Here is a 27,704-nt window from a genome sequence, read left to right on the forward strand (position 1 = left end):
ATCAACGCGCTTCTCCAGTCTACATCCATTCTATCATGTTTCTGTGACGGTTCATTGTGTGAATATTGTGATTCGTGACAAGCTGGAGGCCAACTTTCTATGCTAATTGTACAAAAAGACAGCAGCTCGACTCTTCTCAGTAGATCTCCAGATGTTCAGCTGGTGGTTTGATAACCCAGTTAGACAGTAGGGGGACACAGTAAGATAAAAACGACCCGGGAAATCCGATTAAACCGGGGACTGCTTTTTAATGCTGGAGAGGAGAGGGGGTGGCGTTTTTACGAGTCGTTGGGTAACACTCAGACATTCAGGAATGACTGTAATGTGGGCCTTGGGACAGCCCTGTGAAGTGGAGGATAAACAGACGGAGGAGGGAGTGAAGGCCTCCCAGTGACCCTGAGAGAACCTTTCCTTGGCCTCAAGTTATGCTGCATTCAAGGTCTTGTAGGAAAAAAAAAAACTATATCTATATAAATTCCAGTGATGATATTACAGTTACAAACCCAAAACAATAAGTCTGTCCGACAAAAAACAGTCTGCACCCTCACAGTCCAGGAAGCATCCTTTCCTTGCCTGTCCACCTTGACGACCTCGACTCGCCACATTAAAACACTAACTCACATGACTCACATTGCTTACTAGATTGGGCTAAAACAGGTTTTTTTTTGGTGTGTATGTGCTTGCAGTGAAATGTGTGTGTGTGTGTGTGTGTGTGTGTGTGTGTGTGTGTGTGTGTGTGTGTCCCTACTCGTCCAGAAGGTTTTCTCCATCGATGTGTCGGAGGCTGCGGAGGAAGGCCAGCGAGCTCAGAGTGTGGGAGTGTCGGATCCGCACGTTACCGGTCACCCTCTGGATCAAACCTGTGAAACTCTCCAGCTCTGCCACCATGTTGTCTAAACACACAACGACAGACACACTACTGTTACTACCTATTTCTTCTGAAATTGTAGCTCTTGCGTTGAAACTATAGTATAGTTAGTATATCTTTAATTTGTAGGCCGCTGAAGGTTTGACAACTTTGTTTTACTAGAAATCACTTAATTAAGTACCTGAATTTATCAATTCTTTCACTAGCACTCATCTTCCTGCCCACTATCCCTCTTCACCTTCACCTTCACCTTCCTTTTGAGCCTTCTTCCTCATCCTCCTTAAGATTTTTCGGGCAACATCTGGAAATTAAACACTTCCCGGAACTTGTTAAAAGCCCCGGTCTAGACAAACCTCGTCATCGCTTCTGCTTTGTGGACCCATTTTTTTGCTATCAGCGAAACACAACACTGCTTTGGTCAGCGGCGTTTTGGATACAAAAATCCAGAGGTGTCACCCGTCGACATGTCAACACGGCAGCTGGGAAGCTGCAGCGAGCAGAGGTCACGTGGAAGCGCGTACTTACGGCCTCGGCGGATGTTGATGTGCAGGTTGCCTTTGATAACGGTGCAGCCCTTGAGAGACTGAGCGGCATCCACGGAGTCGATGACCTTCCCCTCGCACACTTTATCGCACAGACCATCGCAGGCTTTACAGGACATACTGGAGACAGACGGGGAGAGATAGAGAGGGGACAGGAGACATTCATTCTCAAAACTCTTGTAACTCTCCCCTGACCTTTATTTTTTGGGGGTTTTCACTCCCGACTCTGAAAGATTTTATGTCAGTGTGCGACGGCACCGGCCAAATGATGCCTAGGAGAGACTTTTAACTAGAAAACCTTTATTATTTCAGCAAACAGCGACAGGTTTATAATGCGGCCATGGCTGGATGGATGGTTGCCTCTACAGTAACCGCCCTTTATTGTAGCCGTATTGTATTGTGTTTAGAATTTGCCTCGAGGACATTTTTAGAATGGAAACTAATAGCAGGGAGTTGGTGCCGGTGTCAGGCCAACAATTACGAGTCCCTCCACCCAATGGCTCCATTTCAGCCGTGAGCTGGATTGCGGCTCACCTGTTGGGTGCGGTCTGCATGAACCCGTGCGGACACTCAGACATGCACTCTCCGCCGTGGATGACGAAGCTGTTGAAGTCGGGGAGGTGGACTTTGGAGCAGAGCTCTTTGTTGATGCACCGCCAGCCCTCGAACTTGTAGGTGTCGCGAGGGCAGTCGGCCACGCAGCGCCCCTCGTGGTAGTAGTGAGCGCAGGCCGCGCACGCCGCGTCGCTGTCGGCGACCGAGCAGCTGCCCAGACACTGAGGGTGGCAGCACTCGCCGTCCGCCGTGCACGCTTGCCGCGCACAATTCTCCGGGCACTCTGATGGGGACAGGGAGACAAGAGAAGTATTACACCTATGTAGACGAGTACAAATGTTGACACACTAGGACATCTGTCCAATACCATATCACATTACATTACGGTCATTTAGCAGACGCTTTTATCCAAAGAAACTTACAATTCAGTATCTATCTACACACCGTAGACGCAGCTACGGGAGCAATTTTGGGGTTAAGTGTCTTGCTCAAGGACACATTGACATGAGACTGGCGTAGCAGGAGCCGGGGATCGAACCACCGACCCTCTGATTGAAAGGCGGCCCTGCTCTTCACTTAGCCACGGTCACCATTACTCACAACAGATATGGTTCAGTCCGGTTCTGATATTTGTATTTACATATTACGAGCTACGGCGTGCTAGCAAAGCATTCTGACAGCTGAAAGGAATAGTTTGACGCTCTGGGACATGATTCTTTTTCTCTTTTTGCCGGGATTAGATGAGACACCCTCTCATCCGCAAAATGCGTCAAATCAACATTTTGCGGTACGACCGTAAACGTCAAATGCCAATCATCGGGATACAGTTCTAGTGCGGCACCGAAGCACAATGTGGTGTTCTTTGGGAATGGTGGGTTACCACACAAAGACTCAGGACTTAAAGAAGGCCCCGGTTGGCCACAACCTGATGTTGCACATCAGCTCAACGCATCACTAACAACACTTGCCAGAACCTCGCTGTTCTTGCGACTCCTAATCCAAATCCAGCACACAATAACCCCCCCCCCCCCCCACACACACACACACACACACACACACACACACAGTAAAGGGGTATTTCCCTACTTTAGGAAGCGTCAGCATGTGACGAACAAACCAGTCAGCCTGAATTCGCCCTCTGGCTCTATTGGCTATAGTCCCAAACAAATGATTTGCATTTAGTGGAGTGTCTGACAACACCTCTCTGAACCCAGTTTACCACGTAAGGCGTGCTTCACCTTCAACCAATAACTTTGTATGCAAGTCTTCCTATGTCTAAAAAGAGATGTAAATAGAGGTGACAGAATCCAGAGTCCTCTGACAGGTTGTGTATGAGAGGAGACTGTTGTTTGCCGGGCGGCCTGGTGTTCAGCCCGGTAGAGCGCATCCCAGATCCACGGTGACAAAAGCCTCTCCGCTCCGGGTTTTCCACCGAGCACTGCTACAAATAACTCCTCCAGTTGCTGTGGTGTGTCCCTCTAAATAAGAAGATATTGTTAAAAAAAAAGAAAAAAGAAAAAAAAAGCTGATCCAGAAGGAAAACCTCTGGACCGGTAGAGTGACGACGAGAGACTGTTAACACGGCTCACCGGTTCACCGGGACACACAACTGAAACACTCGACACCTTCGCAGCACCTAGACGGTCAGCTACACAAACACACAGCAGTTGTTGTGGAAACACTTTGAGTCGATGCTTGAGATGCTTTGTGTGTGTGTGTCCTGTAAGGCATAAACACAAAAGGAGAGCGGTATCTGAACCAGTAACAACTAGACGCCCCCCCCCCCCTCAAAAAAAAAAACCCTGTAATTTTGATTATGTCATCTACTTAGGTTAGCCAGGGCTGTGTTTAAACAAAGTGAGCAAAGTTGTTTATAGGATGCCGGGTGATAAAACGCAGAAGCACGTTGCAACACGTCGCCTCCGGCGTCTCCGTCAAACGAATTGACGGCTCCGGGCCGGAGGAGACGCTGCTCCTCGTGTTTATGTTTCACTGATGCATCCATTACTCCACGACGAATGTTTCAGTCGGGGAATCTGCAACTTGGACTTGCTTTACACCGTGTGCTCAAAATGGGTAAACCGATGCAGAGAGAGCTGCTCGGGCTCTTTAGGAGATGGGGGGGGGGGGGGGGGGGGGGGGGGGGGAACGACGACACACACACACACACACACACACACACACACACACACACACACACACACACACACACATCTGTTTTTTGCCTCCAAAAAACAGATGTCAAATTGGAATAGGAAGTCATTCCCGGGGCCTGAAACACAACAGAGAGGTTCCAATCTGCTTGATCTCTTCCCCCTCCAACTTGGAGCTTAGTGCTAAAAGGAAGTGTGTTTATAGGAAGAATGGCTGCCGTGAGCAGACCAGCTGAACTTTGTCAGTCAGGGTTAGCGCTTTAGTCGCATGATTTACGAAACCTCAGAAGATAACATCTTCGAAGACGAGTCAATATTTACGCTTCTATTCACACAACACAAGTGTGAAGTTGTGTGAAGGACAGACACACAGAGGAAAAAGTAGCCATTTCAAGCAACATCAGTACAGACTGAATTACTGGGTCTGTGCATGCGGCGCAGCCTCTCCGTCCACACCGCTCTGACCAAATACATGATATTGATAACAACCAAATACAGATTGAGTTGATCCGTCAAACCAATGCAAGCACACCTGCTCAGGACATCCCTTGGTGCGATGCCAGCTGCCTCTATGTGCGGCTGAATTCGGGGGGCGTAGGAGAAATCTACCGCCTTTCCGACATCACCGACATCCATCATCGGGCGGTGCCCACGAGATGACCTTCCAGCCCGCCTCCTGACGCACACACAAGCCAATCGGGAAGCCTCAGACCGCGTGGTCCCACCAACCATTCAGCGGGCTGTTTGAGCGCAGCAGGAGGGAACCAGCGCTGCCACTTCTCTGGCACACAATGTTCTTTCCCCGCCGACTCCCCCTCGCCCTCTGACCTCTGAGATGGAGGAGGAGGAGGGGGGGGTTGAAAGGTGTAATTTTTCGACGTGGTAATGTATGGCCTCGAGCCTGCAGACGGAGGAAGCCGAGGGAGAGGGGAAGGCGATAATCCGCAACGGAAGTTTTGGCTCAGACTGAAGCCGTTAAGTCTGCCGCCTCCTGAACACAACTCACTGGCTGGCCAGCACGGGGGGGGGGGGGGGGGGACACATGAACACGCAGCGTACATCAGCAATCCACTGGACATCTGCAGCGTAATGACTCCCAGCTTCTACCCCTCTTTACTGCACTTTCAGGGACAGGTTGACGCAGAGCCGCAGCGCAGCGAGAGGATGTGGAGAAGTGAGGGGTGGTAGAGGAGGAGGATGAGAAGGAGGAGGCGTAAAGGATGAGGGTGAACTGCAGAATGGGGGAGATGGGGGAGAAAGGGGTTCAAAGATGGAGAAAAAAAAAGGCAAAAAACACCTCTAGTTTTATCAAACTTTCCCGTTTCCATACAGTTTTTATAATGCAATAATTCAACGAAAACAGTTAGTGTGGATACATCACGATTTATTTTTCTCAGGCAAGATCCGGCATTATAAATAGCAGCTTCTGTGTTCAAAGTGAGAATGATTTACATATCTCTAGATGCAGTGTGACAGTGTATATCACACCTGCGCCTTTAGATTTTAGAGATCGAGCTGTGACTCCGAGGAGTACCGGCAATCGGACACTAGGGGATTTAAAGAACCTAAACCATGTTCTAACCTAACCCTTTAGTTGGACGGTGAAACCGTCAGCTAAACAATCCTCTGGAGTGTCTGGCGTGCGTCTTTCTGGTTGGAGAGGAGAAACACACCTTTGTTTGAACAGCGTGAAAGCCTAGAACAGCAACAGGCTGTTGGATAAGCACAAGTATCTCAACGCCGACCTCTTCAAGACGGCGGTGGGAGGAATGAAACGTAACGGCTGCTTCCTGTTTTTATTCTATTCTTTCATTCACACATCGGATTTTTAATCATTTTAGTACTTATGTAAAATGTATCCATAAGATAATACTCCAGAGTCATTCATAATTCTGAATATCTTGCTGGCTGGTCACACGATGAACGCGGCGGGTGGCCTGTATGTTTCTCTGTGTCTCTGTCTCGATCAGCTGATCAACTGAGAATGAAAAGCCTTTTCTAACTGTTAATCCTGGAGTTCAGCCCCCCTCCGCGGGGCGTTGCAGGAACAGCGCGTCCCACACGCAGACACAGACACAGACACACAGTTGGCGTGATGACGCTCCGGGCTTTAGCAGTGCGCACTACTCGGCAGCACGGCACAACAATAACAGGCAAAGGCAGATGTCTAGACCGATGACGGCCGAGTTGATTCAAAAACACAGATAGAGATCTAGTGGCTTCAATTCCAACGGCACAGACGGGAAATCCACCGCTGACTATCACTCACAAGTGTAAATTCAACCCTCATGTGCTACGGACATTTGGCATCTTTTCCATCCGATTAGTAACCTCAGTCGTTGCCTCGTCAGAACACCAGCGAAACAGAGAGGAGGTGAAATAATAATCCAAAAAGTTCTGTTTTTATGGGATCAATAACCTTCAAGTTGGGGCTTTATAAATAGCTGGATTTGATCAGGATGTCAGATGGGAATGGCTGCAGTCAATAATGGGATTGTGATGGGTTTTTTCCATTAATTGTGTTGCCCTGGTGACAAAGACTGCCAGGAACAGGCCCCTGGGGCTGCCTCAACTTCCTGTATGATTTGGTTTTGTAATTACTCTAACCGATACGGCGGGGCTGCACGTCTAAAATGACAATTTGAGGCAATGTTTGAACATAACTATTAATCAAAGACCGATCTGGCTTATGTGTTTTCCAAAATGACAACCCCTTTTCGCCTCACGTCAAAATCAAAAAGGTTCCTAACTTGATGATTCAGTGATTTAGGAAGGTCAATATTGTAGGCTGTGTGAGTGCAGAAACTAAGCTCTCTATACACAAACCCTCCAGAGACAGTAACGGAACAAGTCCGATCGACCGTGACCGTGGATGAGATGGTGATATGAAAGAAACACCCAAAGTTCTACAATGAACAAACTAAACCACTAGCAAAATAAAACACCCGCAACACATCAATGTGTGACTACTGATCGCAGCGATCAAGAGACTATTGATCGGCACCGTTTCATTCATCAACATTCAGTCTTCATTCACTGTAAGTGCACTGCAGCAAATGGGTCTGAAAAGCATTTAGCTGTAGTTTCTCTACCTTCAGGCTTCATCAGGAGGGATGTGATTTAGATTCATTCCCTAAAAACACAACATGCAGATGCATGCTTGTAGTACAGGGGTTCACATCTGCTGCCTCGCTCAAGCAACACTTTCTTTAACAACCAAAACAGAAAACACAAGCAAATACAGAACGCAGAAGTCCTGCTCAACACAACAAGAGCCACTAAAATGGACTCATTGTTGGTTCTTTTTGTCAGACAAGGTATTAAAAGAATCGGTCTATTATTACCCGTCATCTTAGTTTTTAATCATAATAAGATATAGGCAGATTTAAACCCACTACACTTTTTTTTTTTTTTTTTTTATCATATTCAGTTGTGGTCACCGACTTGCTCCAACGGCATGTGAGCCCTGTGACGGACCGGTCCAGGGTTTAACCCGACTCTCGTCTAATGTCCGTCCCAGTACAATGAATTGGGGGAAATAAACAGGACCAGTCTCCTCCTCAGACTGAACAAGAAGTTGATGATGGACAGAACACACACACAACAATATAGCTGTGTTTTCCAGTCTTGTACAAAGCCAGTTCTGTTACAGCCAGGGAGTCTGTCAGTGTGTAGGTTCAGTCAGTGAATCAGTCATTCAGAAAACCAGTCAGCCAGTTAGTCAGGAGAGTGAGAGTGTGTGTGTGTGTGTGTGTGTGTGTGTGTGTGTGTGTGAGAGAGAGAGTGCACTTCGCCTGAACAAAGCTCTCCATTATTTCAGTCCGTTCACATCTCTCTGTGGCTGACCGGCACTGTCCTGTGCACCTCTTGAGCCTCGCAAGCAGATGACACAAAAAACTAAACCGACCCGCTGCTTCGAGCGCGCCATCGACCCCAACGGCCGCGTTTGTGCTCGGGTTGCCAAAATGAATAATCAAAATTGTTATGTTAACGTAATAGTAAAATGTACCAGAGAATTTGCTTTTAACGCGTGAAACCATTTGGATGGAAACGACGACAGGAAACAGGACAGAGGCGGTGTAGTTGTCATCAGCTGGTGCAAAGGAATCCTGATTCAATGACTCATGGAGACGGCTTCTCCAGGTCCCGTCCTGGTTCCATGAATCATCAACAGGAGGGTTTTCCTCCTTCCAAAAAGGGCTTTGCTACACTTTTTAGCGGAATCAGATGTGCAGATGTGCTACCGCCCCTCCACTTGTGAGGAGACGTCCCACAGGAGATGAGTGGTCCGACGCTTCCTGTTGATAATTACAGTGTGTTCAAAGTGAAAAACACTAACGCCATCTTTCCCCGTAAGCAAAGAAAAGCTGGGCTCTTTCTGTTTCGCATGGGGCTGAGGGGACGGCGCTGTGTGTCACCTCGTAAAACTACACCAAATCTCATTGTTGTGCTTGCCGAGTCATGTTTCACAGCATAAATACAGACCAATACCTGTAACGGGGGGGTGATCCCCAACCAGGGAACCAGCCCCCCCCCCCCAAGAAGTACTTCTGCAGCAGCTTGGGGAGGCAGGGAAAGATTGTAGAGAAACTCAACACTCATTTAGTAAAATAGAAACTAATATTTGAATAAAAAGATTCATCTACAGATAGATCAGGCAACAGAAAAGGAGTTTTTTAACGTTACTGTCACACAGCACCTTACCAAGTCTGTGCAAGCACAAGTATAGTTTTGGGAAAACCCATGAGGTATGGGGAAAAAATAAAGAGTCAGAATAGAGAGCACCTGCAAGGGTATCCGTTGGCATGTTGCCACAGTGTCCTGGGCATGAATTACAAACCAGTAAGTCCAGTTTGAAGGCTTAAGATAACAGTTTCCTTCAAGGCAGGATTGTACAACAATAACCTTCTTTATCTATTGTTTGGGTTTTTTCTCCAAAGCTTGGACCTCACCGACTTCCCACCTGCAAACACTATTCTAGTTCTCGTTATCCACCGCCATTACCTTGAAGTCAAAGCATGCGAAACAACATCGGAAAACATATTCAATTGAAGCTAGTCACAACAGAGCCGCCCGGCGGCCTTGTGAAACTTGTTGGGAACACACATCCGTCAGATCGGCAGACACTACGAGAGAGAACTCCAGACTAAAGGAATTCCCGGCATCCCCCCCCGGCGGACCCACCGGGAGGAGACGAGACGGATCCAATAGGCCGGTCCCCGGAGCCTCCGCAGAGGTCAGGCAATAAGACGGTGGGCGAGGTTCACAAGCAGCTATCGCGTTAGCTGCTCCCTGATACCCACGGCTCTGAGACAAGAGAAGGACAGACTTCACACGTGGCTCCATTACCACAGCCACAAAGAGAGTCGTCGAAATAACAATGGCCACGATAAGACTGCTTTATTACTATTATTTTAATACTATTTTATCATCCAAAAGACTAAACCCCACAGTGGAAATACGTCGTCGTATACAGACAGCTCTTGATTTGGGTGATTTGTGTGCGTCTTCATGTTTGTTTGAGTGTTTGTCGTACACTAGCGTGAACATAATTGGAAGCAAAGGAAAGTGCATGAGCTAATGCAAACACACTATTAATTGTATGCAAAGCAAAAGATGAAGGTAATGCAGGTAACACCAAGCCCAATTTATCGGAGTGACGGTGGCATCACAGTCATGTGACGCCATCGGGCACAAAGACGTTCTCTTCTGATCGTCCGTGTCGAGCTCTGGCAGCAAAGCAGGAAAAGGAGGAAGAGGACCGAGCTCAAAATCCAGGAAATAAGGAGACAATCTCGACCACTGAATCCCTTGCATCACAGCTGTTCTCAGTAAACACAGATGATGCTCTCCGTCACCACCAGTGACTCCACATTCACAACAAAAGCAGGAGCTCCTCTGTAGAACTACGGTTGGACAACAACGGACCAAACCAACAGATCCTTAATTGGTTGCCATGCCGGGATACTGCATGCACATTGGGAGCTTCATCCATACACTGGATATCATAAATTAATAACAATTAATAAACCGCCTTTCTTTGCTAACGCGTTACGCTAACTAACGTTGTTAGCATCCTACTATGGGAAAAAAAACAACAAGGTTTTTATTTGTTAATCTGCGATGGATTCAGCAGTGAGCGAGGTCTTCAACACTGGATCATTTGTGTCCGAAAACTCTCCTCCTGCATCTTTTTGGCTTCGGGGAAGGTGTAAAATACGACACTCTCCTCTAAACTTTGAGGACATCTGCTGTAGGACCTGCAGGATCCACACACACACACACACACACACACCGCCGAGAGCTGGACGGGCCTTCTGAGCCTAGCGACGCTTGCTCACGAACTATTGGGCAGCGGGCGTTCTTGCGAGGGGATTGGTGAAAGGTCAAGTACGGCAGGAACGCTGGCAAGCAGCGTGACGCCGCATGGGTTGAGAAGATGCCCGCTCTGGGCGAGCTATGGAACGGTGAAACTGCTTTACGGATCACTTCATCTACGGAGGAGGGTTCTCAGACAGAACAAAACTTTAACGTCAGTGTCCTGCATTGTCGCTGCTATCCGTTTTTTTGTGTGTGTGCGCGCAAAGTGGCAGCACAGCCTCCCGGCTCGTCCTACTTTCCCCCGAATCAACACAAGAAAAAGAACGGAATCATCAATGTATACAATTCGATAAATGTATCAACAGTTTATGTTTTTGCTGGAGTTCTTGTCACACCCCTGAACGGTCTGACTGACGCTTTCCTCATTCATTGTAATTCTACCGGGATCACGGCAGACTGAAATGATGGGAAATGAGCCTTCATAACAAAACAAACTATTGCAACCGGCCTCAGAATCCACTAACAAGAGACTCCTCTCGGTCCCCGGTCACGGCTCATCCCGATCTGACGGTGTTAACAGAGCACAATTAAAGGCCACATAATTACAGTAGGCACTTCAACACAGCCAAACCAGTAATGTTCTCTTCCAGGAATTCCAGGGATGGGTGTGACTGTTCACTAAAAGTAGGCATGGATGTGACTGGTTTACAAAGCGGTCCCTATAATTACCGGCCCCGACAGCCTCCGGGTTCTGGGTCAGGGTACGGGGGTGCATGACCAGTCGTGCACCATCCAGCGTTAGGATTCTCGTTTTGTTTTTCCGACGACCGATAACTGCTTTAAGAATGTCTGCTGTGGGTGAAAACAACAAAACTGTTAATACAACTCCCACAGGACACGATATCTTTACTGATGCTCTCTAGTGTTCATATTTCATCATTTAACCACACATGACTTGTTTCAGAAGGTGTGACCGGCAGTTTCAAAGCCTGGATTCAAACCACAGGGACGGAAATGCCAACTACGAGTATCCAATGATCGGAGCAGACGCAGCTACGTCGCTGACGTCTAAATGTTCAGGCTTGAGGGGTGAGAAGTTTTACGAGAATAGATGGTTTTGTATCTTTTACGTTGGATTCATCGCGGCTTGCTACGGTGCGCTACAACTGGCCGTCGAGTACTTTTTACCTTATAACCTCTGGCAGGTGTCCCTCCTCTGCATACCTCCCACATTGTAAGATCAAAGAAGGGCCTATTAGTCCATTAATCGATTGGCAAATATTTTCATAATCGATTAATCGTTCAATTAAAAGCCCGTGTTTTTTTTTTTTAAGCAAAACTTGAAAATCATTATCTGGCTGAAATGTGAGGATTCATATCACTGTAAACTGAATCTGTTAGCTCCTTCAGCTGTTTAGCATGCTATCACAGAGAACAGCCAAAAGATACGTCAACATGCTAGCATTTCATATGCTATTTTCTGTTAAATACATGCACTTTGTTGTGAATGGAAAGGACACACCCACAGGCGTAAGACGGTAACCTGACGGCAGGTGACGTAGACGTTTTGGTCAAAATGAAGGCAGGTGTGCGATGAGTAAATGCGTTGCCTGCGTTGGTCCTTAGCGACATCTCTGCAGTAGTCGTTAAGGGACGCAAGAGCATTCCTCAATCCCTTTCACCAGGGCCGCCACGTGGTCCACGCCAGCCGCACCAATCCCTGAAAGGACTAGCGTGTGCAGATCGACTGAGCGAGTGGGCGTCTGTCCTCAGCTCGTGATGGTATGAAGCTAATCATAGCAGAGATTAGACAGACATAAGCCCAAACTAGTTGTCACTGGGCTTCCTTAAGCCCTAAGCGCTCGGTCACTCAAGTCCGATTGTCTGGATGACGAGACGGCGCTGCTGGAGCTGGGCTTCCCTCGCTGCGATTTACTCCGACCAAGAGCGCCTCCACCCTCTCCCCTGCTTCCTTACACACACACACACACACACACACACACACACACACACACACACACACACACACACACACACACACACACACACACACACACACACACACACACACACACACACTCAAACCCTGACCCTGCTGTTCCTTCATGTGGTTGTTCTGCATGTGTATCGGTCCGTGCCGTGCCACTTATTCTATGTTACGGGACCTCCGTCACGCTTTCAATACCTTTCTCAGCCCTTTTAAGATATTACCTAATCCATCCTTTCATTCCTATTTTGGTAACATCCAATCATTCTGCAAATAGACGTGCAGCCAGTTTTGTTGTTTGGGTAGTAAAAAGGACCTTCTAACAGTCTGTAATTCAGTTTAATACATATTGTGACTATTGTGTTCTACATACTACAGTAGCTGGAAGCACAGCGGGGCGGGACGAGGCAGAACACTGGAGAACAGCGATGGATTCCATTTGATGCAGCAATGCGGGCAAGTATGTGTCAAATTTAAATATGAGTAAACATAGGCATGTTATCAGCAGCAATATTTAGCCCGTTAGATCTTTAGCGCTCGGCCCGTAGAGGAACCCACACAGCCTTTAACACGAGCCGTCAGCATCACGACTTCACGTCATGAAGACCGTTTCACAGTTTCAGACGTCCTAAATGTGTCCCGCTGGATTTCAGTGTGACGTCAGCTCACAAGAAGTAAAACATGGACCCATGCTGTTGCCTGGCAACGCAATTCTGTTGATACACAGAGGGGTGAATGCATATTCAGACAGACAGCATGAGGACGATGAAGAGTTTTTTCAACGTTAAAGCATGTAAACATGTTGTAGTGGAAACACAAAATACAAAACAATACGTCCCTTTAAATACATCTTTTGACAATGATACCTTATATTTAGTTACCTAAAAAAAAAAAAAATTACATTTGTAAATGCTTCTAAACTGTCTTATCAGCCAACGTAGAGATGAATACATGTTGTGAGCTAATATATTGACGCAGCTGTTCTATACATTTCTTAAAGAAACAATAACAGGAGGGATTAAACTGTTGAATTCGGAGTACCTGAGAAGGCTTCATGTCAACACTGTGAATCTGCTGCAGCGTTCATTGTGAGCGTTTGATCGTTGAGTTTGCACAGATCACCGTTTCTACAGTCACTTAAACGACCGCTTTGTTTCTCTACCGACTCCAGACAAAAGTTTAGCATTTTTTCAAAACAAAATCATGTGGCAGAACCAGCCCCAACTTGCTCTTTTTTTTTTTTTTTTTTTTTCCCTTTTTTTTAAAATTACATTTTAGTCATAGCAATAGTTGTTATGGTGGTGGAGGTAAGCAGGTTGCCCTGTGGAACTAGAAGTTGCACGAGTCCAAAACGTTCAGACCCTACACAGAGAGGCATGAACTGCCATAAACTGACTGAACACCCACATGTACAGTAAATTGATGTTGCAACAACCCCGTGGACGATCCCTCTGGTTTAATGTGTAATCCCTTCGGCCAGGGGTTAACAAAAGACAAAAAAAAATAAAAAAATCCTTCCAGTAAATCCCTGAAGACCTACTTTGTACTTTAATGATGTGCTTTCATCTCCTCAGACCAAACAAAGCACCGGAAAAACATCCCCCATGCTGTTCAATGAGAGAGCGTGTGTGCGGGTTGTGTGAGTTTGAGAAAGAGAGTGTGTGTGTGTGTGTGTGTGTGTGTGTGTGTGTGTGTGTGTGTGTGTGCGTGTGTGTGCTTGTTTCCCAGCATGCACGGACATGGCTCTTCTTTAGAAGAAGCCCATGAGTTATGAACGAGACAAAACACCCAAACCAGATTCCCAAAAAAACAAATGAGGGAAGTAAACATGGGAAAATGTAGCCCCCACCACCGCCAGTACGAAGAAAAAAAAAAAAAAAAAAGCACTCCACTTTCCCAGGGAAGGAAATCGGGCTTTGAATCTGAACCCTCTTTTCCTTGTAACAGTTTTATGAATGAGTTCCGGCTGAAAGAAGGCCCTTTATAGTAAGTCAATGAAAACACTTTCCCCTTCCGTCACTTATTGATCCGGTGAATGACCGGGGTCTGGAAATAAAATGCCTCCGGATACAACGATGACTCTTCATGCCAGCACAGCAGAAGGCCTGTGAGCCAGGCACACACTCGAACAACAGATCCCAGATAAGATTACTGAAGCTTGATAGGGGGCGTTATCAGCGGCGACATCAGAGCTCTGTCTTCTGTTGTGTTTGCCGATACAAACGGACACGATTCTAGCAGCGTCGGGCTTAAACACACCGGATCGTGAAGTGCACGGCTGAGAGGAGCGAGCCATCGGCATGCCTCTTCTTGATGAAGCCTGGTTTTAGCAACACCAGACACCTCCAATAAAATGCCCAATAAATAGCACAGCGATGTCGGCCTCTGCAGCGGGAGCAGTGGTGCTCGTGTTACTTCAGATCAATGCTGTTTACAAGGCAGCGGCGGCAGCAAATGATTTGCCCGTTTGCCCCGGCCGACGCTCTCCCTCAGGAACACCCCCCCCCCCCCTCGGTCGGCTGCTTATGCATCTTCGCGGGGTCGATCTCCGCTTCTCCTATTTTTAGTCCGCTCAAACCGACTGAACAAAACACGTCGACCCGTTGGGATAGGACGATGCCAACTGAGCACAATACACACCAGCCGGGCCCAAAAATGTCTCATCTGTCCAGTGAGTCTGGGGACGAGCTGCAACCATGAGGCCTTGGGGCCAAGCGTGGTGAAATCAGTATTCATGTTCCGGGTTATGTGTAAAGGCGGGCTAGTCGGCCGCGATGGCGTTTCGTAGTCTCATTTAGCCACTTGTTAGCGACCGCCTTTTTTTAAAAGACACGTAAACGCTTCAAACTTTTTAGGATTTTACAAAGACGGCCAATTCGTATTTTAAATACTTTAGACACTGGAGGACTGAAAAGCTACATTTGAAGATGCATTTTGCAGCTGAATTTTTAACAGGATGTGCAACCTTTGGTTCTTTATACTGCATTAAAGACTTCTTCTTTGTTTGTACAGGGCTTGTATAAAGGCAGTAAAGTAGTCCATGAATTTGGGATACGAGTTCACGGTTCGCGGGCTCAAGCGCCATCTGCGGAGGCTTGCACCGCGGTGCCACGCGAGTGTTCACTAAACTTAACTCATTGGCGGGTACTAGGACCCCAGCACTGCTGCTTGCAGTAGTGTAGAGAGTGGGTTTAGTAGCTGCAGTGGAAGACCAAGCAGTATCACTAGTAACCGTGGTAATCTCCCTGGAAGTAGGAGTAGTGATAATAGTAGCTAGCTAGCAGCAGCAGGTGGCGTAGCAGTTGAGGCCGTAGTAGGAGAAACAGTAGAAGAAGAAGCAGCAGCAGCTGTCGCACTAGCACTGGTAATAGAAGTATTACTACTAGCCAAGGCATTTAGTTGTTGGCTATTTAAAAAACAATATCCAGATCTATTTCCTGTCCCTCACAGCCCCAGACTACTCAAAAACATGTTTTGTAGTCTCGAGTGGAGACAGGAAGATGGCCCTGTACTCTCTGTTACACTTCACCTCCTTACCACACACTTGTTTATGCAGACAAAAGGCCTTCCTGTCAATATGTCATTCTATCACCAGAACAGTGCGATTAAACCGCGCACAATATCAATACACCGGTGAACTGTTACCTCCATGTTCTGGTCGCGTGTTACGTTGACGGTGTAGGATCTGCAGCATATTTTGAGGAGGACACACATGGTCCCACGAGTGAGCAGTTTAGATGGCGTTGTCGCAGCGACGCAGCTGTCTGGATGTTGTTGAGTTGTTGCCGCGGTGGCGGCGGCAAAGAGGAAGGACGGTTGGCCTTCTCGCATGTGAAGACACAACCTCAGATAGGGCCGACGGCCAGCCGTGGAATGCTACCAGGTACGTTTACTCGAGTGCTGCTACTTTCAATGTCATGCAACTTTATACTTCTATTACAACGGTTCTAAAGACAATTATTGTACCTTACATGTGTGTACCAGCTGTAGTTACTAGTGGGCCATCCTGCATAATGAGTATATGTTGATGCTAATACTTTGTACTTTTACCTAAGTATGTTTGTGACATGTACTTGTAACAGAGTATTTCTACACTGTGGTTTTTGCTGCTTTTACAAATAGAAGAGGAGAGGTCTAGTTTAATGTGGACTAGTTTGATCTCTCTCTCTCTCTCTCTCTCTCTCTCTCGTTTTCTTGCTGACGTGATAGATGATTAACTGCACAGAGCTCTGCTCCTCCACCCCGACCATCCACCCAACACGTCTTGCTCCAACATACCACCCCCCCCCCCCTCGGTTTCTCCCCCAGTGCAATGCCCACACTCTGCCACTCTCCCGGCAACCCAGTGATTTGTGCTGGACGATGGTGACAGCGTGCGTCTATACGTGTGCACGCACGCCATCCAGGACCAGTCTGTGTCACAAGACCGAAAACATCAACATGCTGAGTCTGCAGCAGGGCGCCAGTCACCAGGGAAACAACTCGGCCAGACACACACACACACACACACACACACACACACACACACACACACACACACACACACACACACACACACACACACACACAGTCAGCCAAAACACGTTGTCTAAAACGAGTCATCTGAAACACTGCAGTCGTAAACACAAAATTAAAAAGGTCGGGTTCACACCCAACGCGCCCTGGAGTGGTTTGATTAAACTCTAGACGCTTTGATTCGGTTTTCGTGAGCAGATCTGGATTGAACTTGCATGGAACCGACACAAGACTCCTGAATATGAGAGCCACTGCCTCTTTTGAGTATGTGAGTAAATGTACAGCAAGTAGTTCAGAAAACCGGAGACTCCACTGATACCTCCGCTCAGCTCTGTCTTCAACCTGAATAAACAGCCGAGATACATTACAGCAAAGATCTGCAAGACAAGGCGATCATGCATAGCAACACACACACACACACACACACACACACACACACACACACACACACACACACACACACACACAGTAGTTAAAGCGACAGGTAGCAGGCTACAGCTGTAGCTACGGAGCTGTTCATTACACTCTAAAAATCACAACCATGCAAATCGGGCCAAAGGCTCGACTGTCTGCACAATCAATCTGCAATCAAATCCCCAGCGAGCAATCACGCATGTGTGTGTGTGTGTGTGTGTGTGTGTGTGTGTGTGTGTGTGTGTGTGTGTGTGTGGGGCAGCCGGCGTTACCTTTCTGGCAGTAATTGGAATTCCAGCAGCGGTAGTTGTAGTTGTTGTTGAACATGGTCTTCCTGCACTGGGGGCTGTTCTCCATGATGCCCGGGCAGACGTCGCTGCACTCCTTGGACTGCTTGTTCCCGGCGATGTAATTGTTGAACTCGGCGTCCAGGATGAGCGACCAGTCGATGGAGTCCAGGTAGCAGAGCTCGGGGTTCTTCTCGATGCGGATGGCGCCGCGGGTGATGTTCCTCAGGTTGTACAGGCCGATGTCCTTCAGGCTGGTCATCTCGAAGATGACCAGCGCGTAGTTGTAGAAGAGGTTCCGCCCGCGTATGACGGCGAGGTTGGGGAAGAGCGTGCTCAGGCTGTCCAGGCCGGACACGCGGAACAGCAGCAGGTAGTCGGTGATCATGGTCAGCTTGGGGAAGCTGAGCGAGCGGAAGACGTCCTGGTGGACGTTGTTGTTGTTCTTGTCGCCGATGAGGAGGATCTGCAGGTAGCCCTCCACCACCGTGCAGTTCTCCAGGCGCCGGAATTCGCTGATGTCATTCCCGATGTCGATGCTGGGACCGCAGACTGCAGGGAGACAAAGGGCAGAGGGTGAAGGGAGCCGCAATCCATCAAACTCAACTGTAACGTAAACCTCATTTGCTCTATTATTATTCATTTCTTTGCTTTCATTTGAGGCTCTCCACAGGGATCAAAACATTCATCATCTCAATATAAAGTCTTGGCTCCATCAACAATTACACAAGAACATATTCTTTCAAATGATCTGGATATGTCATCACTTATTTACACACAAGGCAATAAAAGGCCGTTAAACGAAACAATTAACAAAACAATGTTCTCAAATTTCTCAACTGGTGATATTTATGAAGAGACGCTTGTTTGTGCATTTTCTAAATATTGACGGTACACTTGAGCTGCGCGGTTGTTGACACAACATGTTTGCCTGGCGGTTCTCATTCTCAATGCCATCTTAACATGGCGTGACAGAGTAAACACGCGAGTCGGGTTCTATTCAAGCTCAGGTAAACGACACAGTCAAGTTCACATTGTTGTTGCTCTTTGTGTTCACTTTGCACGACCCCGGTTTTTGGCTTCACGCCGCTCCGCTCTTTTGTCGAGCTTTTATAGCACAATGACATGAAAAGGCATACAAACTACTCCACTATCAAAGACATCCTCCACTGAGAGAAATGTACTCTAGTTTGTTCTAATACAGTATAGGTGACAAAACAACTTGTTGAACAAAGGATAAAAATAAATCCTGGCGGCGTTTCACAAGGAAATCATGAAACAAGAGTCCACACTCAAGGAAACGACTCAGTGGTGCTTTGTTCTACAAGTCACCGCGCTAAAATGGATATCATGTGTACCACATTCACCGTCTTTTTAGCTTGTTAGCATGCTAACATTCGCTTATTAGCACTAAACCAGCCGAAGTACAGCAGAGGGGAATGTCATTAGTTTTGCAGTTTATTTTTTTAGGTATTTTCATTTTTTACACCCGAACGCTGAATAAGACCTTTTTAGGCGGCCAAAAAGTGAGAATTAACTTTGATGAACCGAAAACACGACGTGAAAGGGTTAAAGTCGCGAGACAAAGCACGGACGTCTCCCAGGCCGAAGCACCCCCGGCTTTATGGTCCGTTTCACTCTAAATGGACCGTAATTCACTCACTGGACATCATGCTGCAGTGAAGAAGACTTGAAACTAGTTATTGAGAACATAAACTAACCTTAAAATTCACGACGACCTATCCAGTAGTCAGAAAGCCTTTTCACTCGGATGTCAAGCTGATGTTTGCTCTTAAGGAAAAGTCAGGGGATCACCAAAGTCAGTCGGATTTATCCTCTGGGGGCCATGAATGTCCGCGTAAGATGGAAATCCACCCGATAGTTGTTTTGATATCTCAGTCTGGACTAAAGCTGTGGACCAACCAACAGACCGGCGTTCCCATCCCTAGAACCGCGGTGCTAACATGGTGCATTGTAGAGCCCCCTCCTGACATGTATCCACCTGTAGCAGTCTACGCACACACTGTGATCTAGTGAAGCCATTCATTTACTGCAGAAGTAAATATGTCTGGGCTTTTGATCAAAGGACAGAACACAAAGGACAGTTGTCTGCTCTTTGATGTGAACAAATTGTAAAAGCATGTATTTATGCAATTTCATGTTCAGGGTAAAGCAGATTTGTTTACATTTGTTTTCAGCCACATGAGCGGTACTTTGTTTTTTAGTGAGACGGCCAGGAGACTCTGATTCTGTTTAGACGAAGAAATGCTCTGAAACTAACAAAGCAGAAGAAAAGAAGAGACGGTACCGCTCTGAATCCCAACCCGCATCAGGACAAGCTCGGTATGGCACGTCGGTGACGATAGGTGTGAGAGTGTTTGCCTTTCCCACTCGTACTGCCACCTGTGTGCTGTGCTCCACACAATGCTTGGCCTGAAGCTCCAGCAGCACCCACAGAAACATGGAGGCCATTATCGCACATCACTGTGAGGATTCAGACTTCAAAAGCTGGTGGGAAGTGAGTCATGGAAAAGTCACGCCGAGCGGCTCACAGGTAGTCGCACCGCCACGTTAATGCTGCTCAATAAAGTTTTACTGTCTGAAGGCGACGCTGAGAGGTTTGGGAGAGACAACGCATGACAAGAAAACAAGCCATTGCTTTCTGAATTACTACATTTGTATAATTAAACATTAGGGTTCGTGTTGCAGGTTTAATTAGTGTAAATAAATTATTTTATTTTAATCAAGGGGTTTTCCTTAAGGCAAAACCAGGAGCTAGAGCAATGAGCCAGCGGCTATACAAATTCCCACAATAGATGTCACACAGCAGGGCTGTCGCACCACTGCAAGGAAGAGCTGTTCTTCAGGCCAACCCCGAAAGTTAGCATCAAAAAGCCAATGGGTTTCTTCCCCCCATTGGCTTTTGGGTTATTGGTTATTTTTGGGTCTGTGAGAAACACAAGTTTATGACGCTTACACTTACACAAGATAATCTCCGCACCACTTTCATGATTTTTGAAGCGTGATCGTATTCGGCAGAAGTAAAAAGCTACGGTTAGCCCATAAACGAGCTCCATCACGGTCACATGAGCGCGACTTCACAGAACTAGGTTGTGAAGGATGACGTTCTGTAGTCATCTCTGTAGTCTTATTCAGCCACTTGTTAGCAAATGCCCCTTTCAAGATACACAGAAAATCACGAGAGAGGAATTTACTGACGTACTTTATATCATAGAACAAAACCTTGAAATCTCTTACGCTTGTGTTATCGACAGACTTCACTTCAAGCCAAAAACCCATTCAGAAAACCCATCGACTTTGAGACAACGGAACTCATTTCCGGGTTTTAGAACTCAATCCTGCAACATTCTTTTTTCTCAAAAGTAGACGATCGAGTTTGCTTCATGCATTCTTATTCAAGCAAAGCTGCAGGGTGCGACCAACTGAACCTTCTCCCGAGTGCCAAGCGGGTAGAACTACGGTGGATGCTCCCATCTACAACCAACGTTTGGTTTGTCCATTCTGGGCTACTGTAGAAATAACAAGGGCTCATTCTAAGCAACTACTCTTATTTTTAGGCGATAATCTACTCTTTTCTGCCGACAGATCCCCCTAAATGCGACACACTGAACCTTTCAAAGAGCAGAAAGATGAGTTAAACCGTTCAAACCGATATGAAGGCCAGGAAAGGATACTATAGAATACTATAAAACAGTATTGCTGATACCAGAACCTGTAGTTCCCCAAAGCATATGTGCGGTTTCTTCAGAAGCCCCACTGTTACTGAAGTGGAATAATGTTGAAATTCCAAAAGAACCTTTCTGCTGGCAGTGAACAGGTTTTCCCAAACCTCTTAACGCGGTTTGACAGCGAAGCACAACATGACATGTCAAGGTATTGAAAACAGATCTACACACACCTATCTCCTTTTTATATTCAATATTAGCTTTAACAATCAGTAATAATTTAATACTGGATCAGAACACAAGATAGATAGATATAAATATAACTAATCATCTCACTATTCAAGATCTTTGAGTCGTGCAGCTCAAAAGCTCTGGAGTCAGTTACCCTGAAGAAAAGAGAGGCAACTACGACCGTCTGACATTACCCTGATGCAAGCTGCAGGTCTGTAATAAGACAAATAAAACTCACCAGTGTGTGTGCAAGGAACACCTGTCCAATAGAAATCAGTCACCTTGTTGATGAGGGAGGTGAAATTCCAAACAACTTTGTACTTTTCCATTTGGGGAACTAAAGGAAATGCTCAGAAATATATTGTGCTTTAAAAAAATGTGTATTCTGAGGGGAGACACCGATCGTAGGCTGTGACCGCAAACGACAACCAACATTTCTAACATGCAGGTTCCATTTAAAGTTAGGTTAACTCGATGTGGGGGACTGTGTATTCAGAGATATAGAGTCAGTACACTTTCAAATTAAAAACTGCTTACAGTCGGCGCTACATTTTACACCTGGTTTGCTTAGAGATCTGAGAACCCAGGGGGCAAAGACAAAGTGTCATCCGTACATTAGATTACACATACAGTATCATCCGGTTCAGTGACACCTCAAACATCTGCCGCTTTTGCTCCAACCGGTACGCTTTCAACAACGTATATGATAACGCCTACAGCGGGGACAAAAAAAGGGCAAAAAGACGCAGATGTCTTCACTGAAAAAACACAAAGATTGTCCTAGAATTCTTTCTCCCATAAGAAAAAAGCAGATTGTACCACAGTCAACAACTATACCCAGTGTTCAAACTTTCCTGCGGTCGACCTCTTTCAAACCCCGCTTGTGACATGAGTTTCAGAGCTGAGGGCTTGTGCCAGAGCCCGGCTCAAATGTGATAAAGCCGTATCGCCTTTCTTTGCTTTCGGCATTTTAAAAAAAATCGGGGATAATTCGGTTCTCGCATAAAAAACAGAGAGCCGTCGGCATTTTCGACCAAAACTGCTGAGAGCGTCGAGTCTTCTTCAGCCTCTGGTGAGCCGTTATGAAATGCCTCTGGTGTGATTTAAGGCAGAGCGCTGGTATGCCCTTCATGTCTTTCTCTATAATCTACTTGTCAGTGCACACTGTCAGCAGCCTTCAGCAGGCTGCATACCTGCTAACACAATCCCAAACACCCGGGCCTGTGGGACGCTTTCACCCTCGCCCACCCCCCCCTCTTTCATGAGACACTGCTCCTACACCACACTCGTGACAACACCAAACAAAGCGTCCGATCAGAAGTTTACACCTTGCGCTCAGTGAGAATGCCGCTGGCAGGTGTAGCGGCTCAATAACTGCCTCTCTTTTCTAAACAGCTGAGTACACAGGCCTATCTCTGCAGCTTTTGATGAGCCTCCAGATCACATATTTGCTTTTGATAACCTTTTTTTTTTTTTTTTTCTCCCCCAACTGGCTGCAGCACCGAGACAATCAGAGGAAATCCACGAGAAGTCCAATAAGGCAGAGAAAATAGGAAGCAATTCGCTTTTTGGAGCTGGCGCTTCATACACTGCCATTAGCATTGAGAGAGGGGGGGGGCGCAAATACAGAAATACATTTCCACATGAGAGGCAAGGTGAGAAGAAAAAAAAAAATCCCTCTTGATGGATAAAACTCGCTCGGTTCCTCTGAAAAAGGCCTCGTCTGCAGCAACAGAGCTGACCCCGGTTTACCCGGAGCCTTTAGTCCCAGCTGATACAGCAGACCAGCGGGAATGCTTGAGAGTTTGGCCACACAAGGAACCTTTAGACACACACACACACACACACACACACACACACACACACACACACACACACACACACACACACACACACACACACACACACACACACCAGTAAAGTAGAGTTTCGATGGGAGAACCTATCTGCTTCTCCCAGGTTTGTCCTGTAACCACTGGGGGGGGACAGTAAACCCCATGACACACAGTTCACAAGCTCCTCACTCTTTCCAATCAACAGAACTTAGTCTGTTTTGCGTGCGAGTGTGCCTCGGCTTGTCCTATTTTAAAACCCAGAGCTGGTCGTACCCCCCCCCCTTAACATTCCCCCCTCCCCGACATGTCACAATGAATGGGATGAATCAGGGAAGCCCAGTTTATGGTTTAACTGGAAGCATGGGAGGAAAAAAATTCTGATGGCAAAACAAAAAGACACTTTGAATACATATAGAAGCTTTAAATGTGTTGGATTTGACATGCTGAGAAGAAGTTGTGAGCTGCAATAAAAGTCCACCTCAAAGTTTCAGTCAAAGAAGCACTGAAGGTCTACTTCAACGGATTATTGCGTAACTCAAATCTCTGACCTCAGCCTTGTGGTTAATATCATTCGGCTGATGGGAGGATGTTGCAGCAGCAGCATGGTATTCAGGAGAATATTTCCACGGTCAAGGTGTCCCGAGTTGCTTTAGTCAAGTAGAGCAAAAGACTGGGAGTATTAAGTTATTAGTATTAAATTAAAACCCCTTTTGGAAAGAACACCTGCGCACAAAATAATGCCAAAAACGGACAGTACACACACACACACACACACACACACACACACACACACACACACACACATATATAAATTAAACTAGACTAACTATCTCCGTCGGCTGAGTCATGGTAATGTATTTAACAACTCACTGACTCCTTTTCTGTGGTGAGTTCCAAAAACCAAGTTACAATATCACACAGACTGCAGTCTGTATCACAGAATAACTACTTTGCACATATATTAAAATGTTTCCCCCCCCCCACTAGAATCAAACTATAGATACATGTAGTATTATACTATGTAAACACAAAATGTCCCTGCAGTAGACTTAATGCTAATTAAAATCTCTTATTAACCCATAGACGCGTCACAACATTGTGATGTAAAGCATTATTTCTGCTCTATTTACTGTACTCATCTTTACGAACCTTACTTCCCCATATTTGAGCAGCAACGGGGCATGGAAAGAGCAACGTTTCCCCGTGTGTGTGTGTGTGTGTGTGTGTGTGTGTGTGTGTGTGTGTGTGTGTGTGTGTGTGTGTGTGTGTGTGTGTGTGTGTGTGTGAGTAGCATTTCTTACTCTCTGCGGTGGCGGGCCGGAGGCAGGACGACAGACCCAGCATCAGACCCCAAAACAAGGTCACGCGGCTCCTTTCCGTTCGAGACCTCATTCCTGGATGAGTAGATCCTCCCAAATCCTGCAAAGAAATGTGTTGAGGAGGAGGAGGAAACGTGGGCAAAAGCTGCTCAGAATTATTAAACAGCTTCTTATTTAAAAAAAAATTCTCCAGCCAGTACCTTTGTAGCAGTTAGCCGGCTAATGGCGCTAATAGCTACTACGAGCAGGCTAGCGGTGTAGCCTGCTCACGTCTCCTAACGGGGAGTCCAAAATCACAGATGTATTCCTCTGACTACAAAATACGTGTTCATAGTTACACATGTGTGTACAGCGAAACCAATGCAGTTAAACTGGCGGCGGGGATTCCTCTGTAATCCGCATCTCCACGCTCCATATCTGGAGAAACGACGTTCAACGTCCCGCTGCTGGAGGATTCCTCGGGAGGCAGAAAACGAGTCAAAGCCGCCTCCCCTAAAATCGGGATGGAAAGAGGCCGTCTATGGCGTACAGTGACATGTTACATTGATGCGCCAGCCTCCTGGTGTGAACGACACGACGTTTCTTTCGAAATATCCAGGATAAAATGTAGTTTCAGACCGCAGCCTCCTTCTCCTCCTCCTCCTCCTCCTCCTCCTCAGCCGCTCATCATGCACACACGCACCGCGTTGTTGTGGTCGGAGTGATTCACCTTCATATCAGCGGGAACGGGGTTATTTGACTGTACTACTCCGGCTCGGGTCAGGTACTGTGGTTATATAATGCCCTCCGTCGATAGGTAGCTGCGTGGGTAGCGTCCTGAGACAGATGAAGGTACAGGTACACACTCAGTCTCCTTCCGCCAGTCTGCAGTCTGTCGTGTTCGCTGTAAACACGGCGCCCTGCGCAGAGATCGTCTCTGTGTCTACAGATGAACCACTCCTTCAGTCTGCGGAGGTGGGCGTCGCTCTCACTGCAGTTTGGCGACTATTGGAGCGCAGTTACCATAGTGACTGGTCTGGTACTCACAATAAGTCAGTTTTGTCTTCGCGTCCTTCAACGATATTAATATCGATATTAACGAGAGGGCTGTCACTGCTCTATCATTTGCACATTTCCACAAGGACCACTTCACTACACCAACTTCCTTTGTACATTCACACCAGACAACGAGGCGGTTGTCATAACGTAGACCGTTATTAATCTACGAGTAGCCCATTAACAAACATTTTACAATATGCCGAATGCGTTCATTTTCGCGCTGCTTCTTAAAAGTCCACCTCGCCGTAACAGATACGAAAAAAGTGGACAGAGTGAGACCTCAGACTCTTCCTTCTCCTCTCTGGTCGCCGCCGGAGCGACTCCGTTTACGACGCGGGGCGAAGGAAATCCGGGATGCTGATCCAGGATCGGGGTTGTTTTGCTGCTCACGAACACGCAGCAGCTCAGGGCAGCCTATACAAAGATCGTGTCTGTCTGCGCCACCTGTAATTACACTCTTAATTCCACGCAGTCACAGCTGTGTCCTTATATCTGTGGCGTTATAAGACCGCCATTCATCGCCTACACGTGCAAATATCACTCGCGTCTTCATATTCACATATTGCTTTTGAGTGCCTGTGTTATGTCTGTCTTATTGTCACACAGACGATACAATAATATGTGGGCATGGTTGTTTTTACATTATGATATTACATTGGGCTATTTAACTTTTTTTAATGGACTGGAATATAAATCATATTATATTCTAATTTACTATCACAACATCGCGTTGATCTTAAGCCCCATGCCTTGTAGTATTATATCACAAAATTCATCACGTAGTCATGTCTTTTGGAGCTTGCTTGTTTGCAGCTCATGCAAAAACATTCGGCTCTGGGTTTCCCCTGAAAAGACACCAAAATGCTGCCATCTTGAGGGAAGTGGACACAACTGCAAGCTTCAAATCTGCAGTCAAATAAGAGGGCAAACTATGAACATATGAATGCATTCCTTCTTGAAGGCATGGTTTGAACTATGAATTATCTGTTTCTTTGCATATGTTGTTATCATGGGAGGTCACAGTGGCGATAGATCCAACAACCCTGACAGTGCTGAGCCAAAGAGCCAAACAGGGATTTCAACTGTTAACCACGGCCTATTGAGCGCCGAAAACATCAACAAAACTGAGAGGCAAAATATTGTCACACTGTAGCCTTGCAAGCTAAATATCAAGGGAGACAGTTGCCTCTGTCGTTTGTCAGGAATTTAAATGAACTCACCTCATCGCACTGGGTTTGAGACGCAGACAGGTACGGTTGCAAGGCTCTTCTGAGGTCCGGGGCCACGGGCCAGCAGCGTACGGTGCTGTGAGAGAAGCAGACGGTAAACAAAAACCGCCCGCAGAAGAGCCCCTTACAGTTTTGATTATCCCCGTAAATACAGGCCGCCTTCATCACTTCACAGAGCAGGAGCACAGAGGCACTATTCGAACGCCGCGCATTACCTCAGCTCTGGCAGACAGCACTCAGCATCCGTCACAATCCAACAATTAGCGCTGGATGGAGGGAGACAAAAAGAAATGCACATTAAAACTGAAGTGAATATCGGTGGCCACCCAAGAGTCCAGCATACAGTGAGTCACCCTCTAACAAGTGCTCACTGTACCAACATGACCTCCCTGTGCCAGAGAATGTTGTGCCTGTCCACTTGCATTTGTTAAGTCCCCATTAAAGTCCCCATGAAGGCAGCCGGCGGGCCCACCTACCTCGACTGTCCCGGTGGAGTCCATTCTCGCACTGCACTCATGTGGAAATAAGCCTGTTTACCACCAACGGGTCACACATGCTAATGAGCGTCTGTTTGTTTTCCACTGTGCTCATGCAGGAGGAAGGGAATTTAGAGGGGAAATAATAGATGATATGCAGACAACAGCCCGGGTGGCTTCGCTGCACTAATGATGAAAAACGTACAATAGAGAATTAATGGATATGAAATCAGAACAGGAAATGCGGT

At 46.8% G+C, this 27,704-nt stretch overlaps 1 protein-coding gene across 1 annotated transcript in view; it reads right to left on the reverse strand.

Annotated features, from left to right (window-relative positions):
• The window catches only part of LOC137887826 (insulin-like growth factor 1 receptor), a 39,240-nt gene extending 13,646 nt beyond the window's left edge, over positions 1-25,594 (reverse strand). Inside the window, 6 exon segments of the mRNA XM_068731053.1 lie at positions 749-893; positions 1,394-1,530; positions 1,945-2,248; positions 17,628-18,194; positions 24,696-24,813; positions 25,423-25,594. Of these exon segments, the coding sequence (XP_068587154.1) occupies positions 749-893; positions 1,394-1,530; positions 1,945-2,248; positions 17,628-18,194; positions 24,696-24,813; positions 25,423-25,428 (1,277 nt within the window). The 5' untranslated portion in view covers positions 25,429-25,594.
• Positions 25,595-27,704: the final 2,110 nt, after the last annotated feature.

Source organism: Cebidichthys violaceus, unplaced genomic scaffold (assembly GCF_023349555.1).
Source record: "Cebidichthys violaceus isolate CVI_PGR_0920_01 unplaced genomic scaffold, fCebVio1.0.p SCAF_5, whole genome shotgun sequence".
NCBI lineage: Eukaryota > Metazoa > Chordata > Actinopteri > Perciformes > Stichaeidae > Cebidichthys > Cebidichthys violaceus.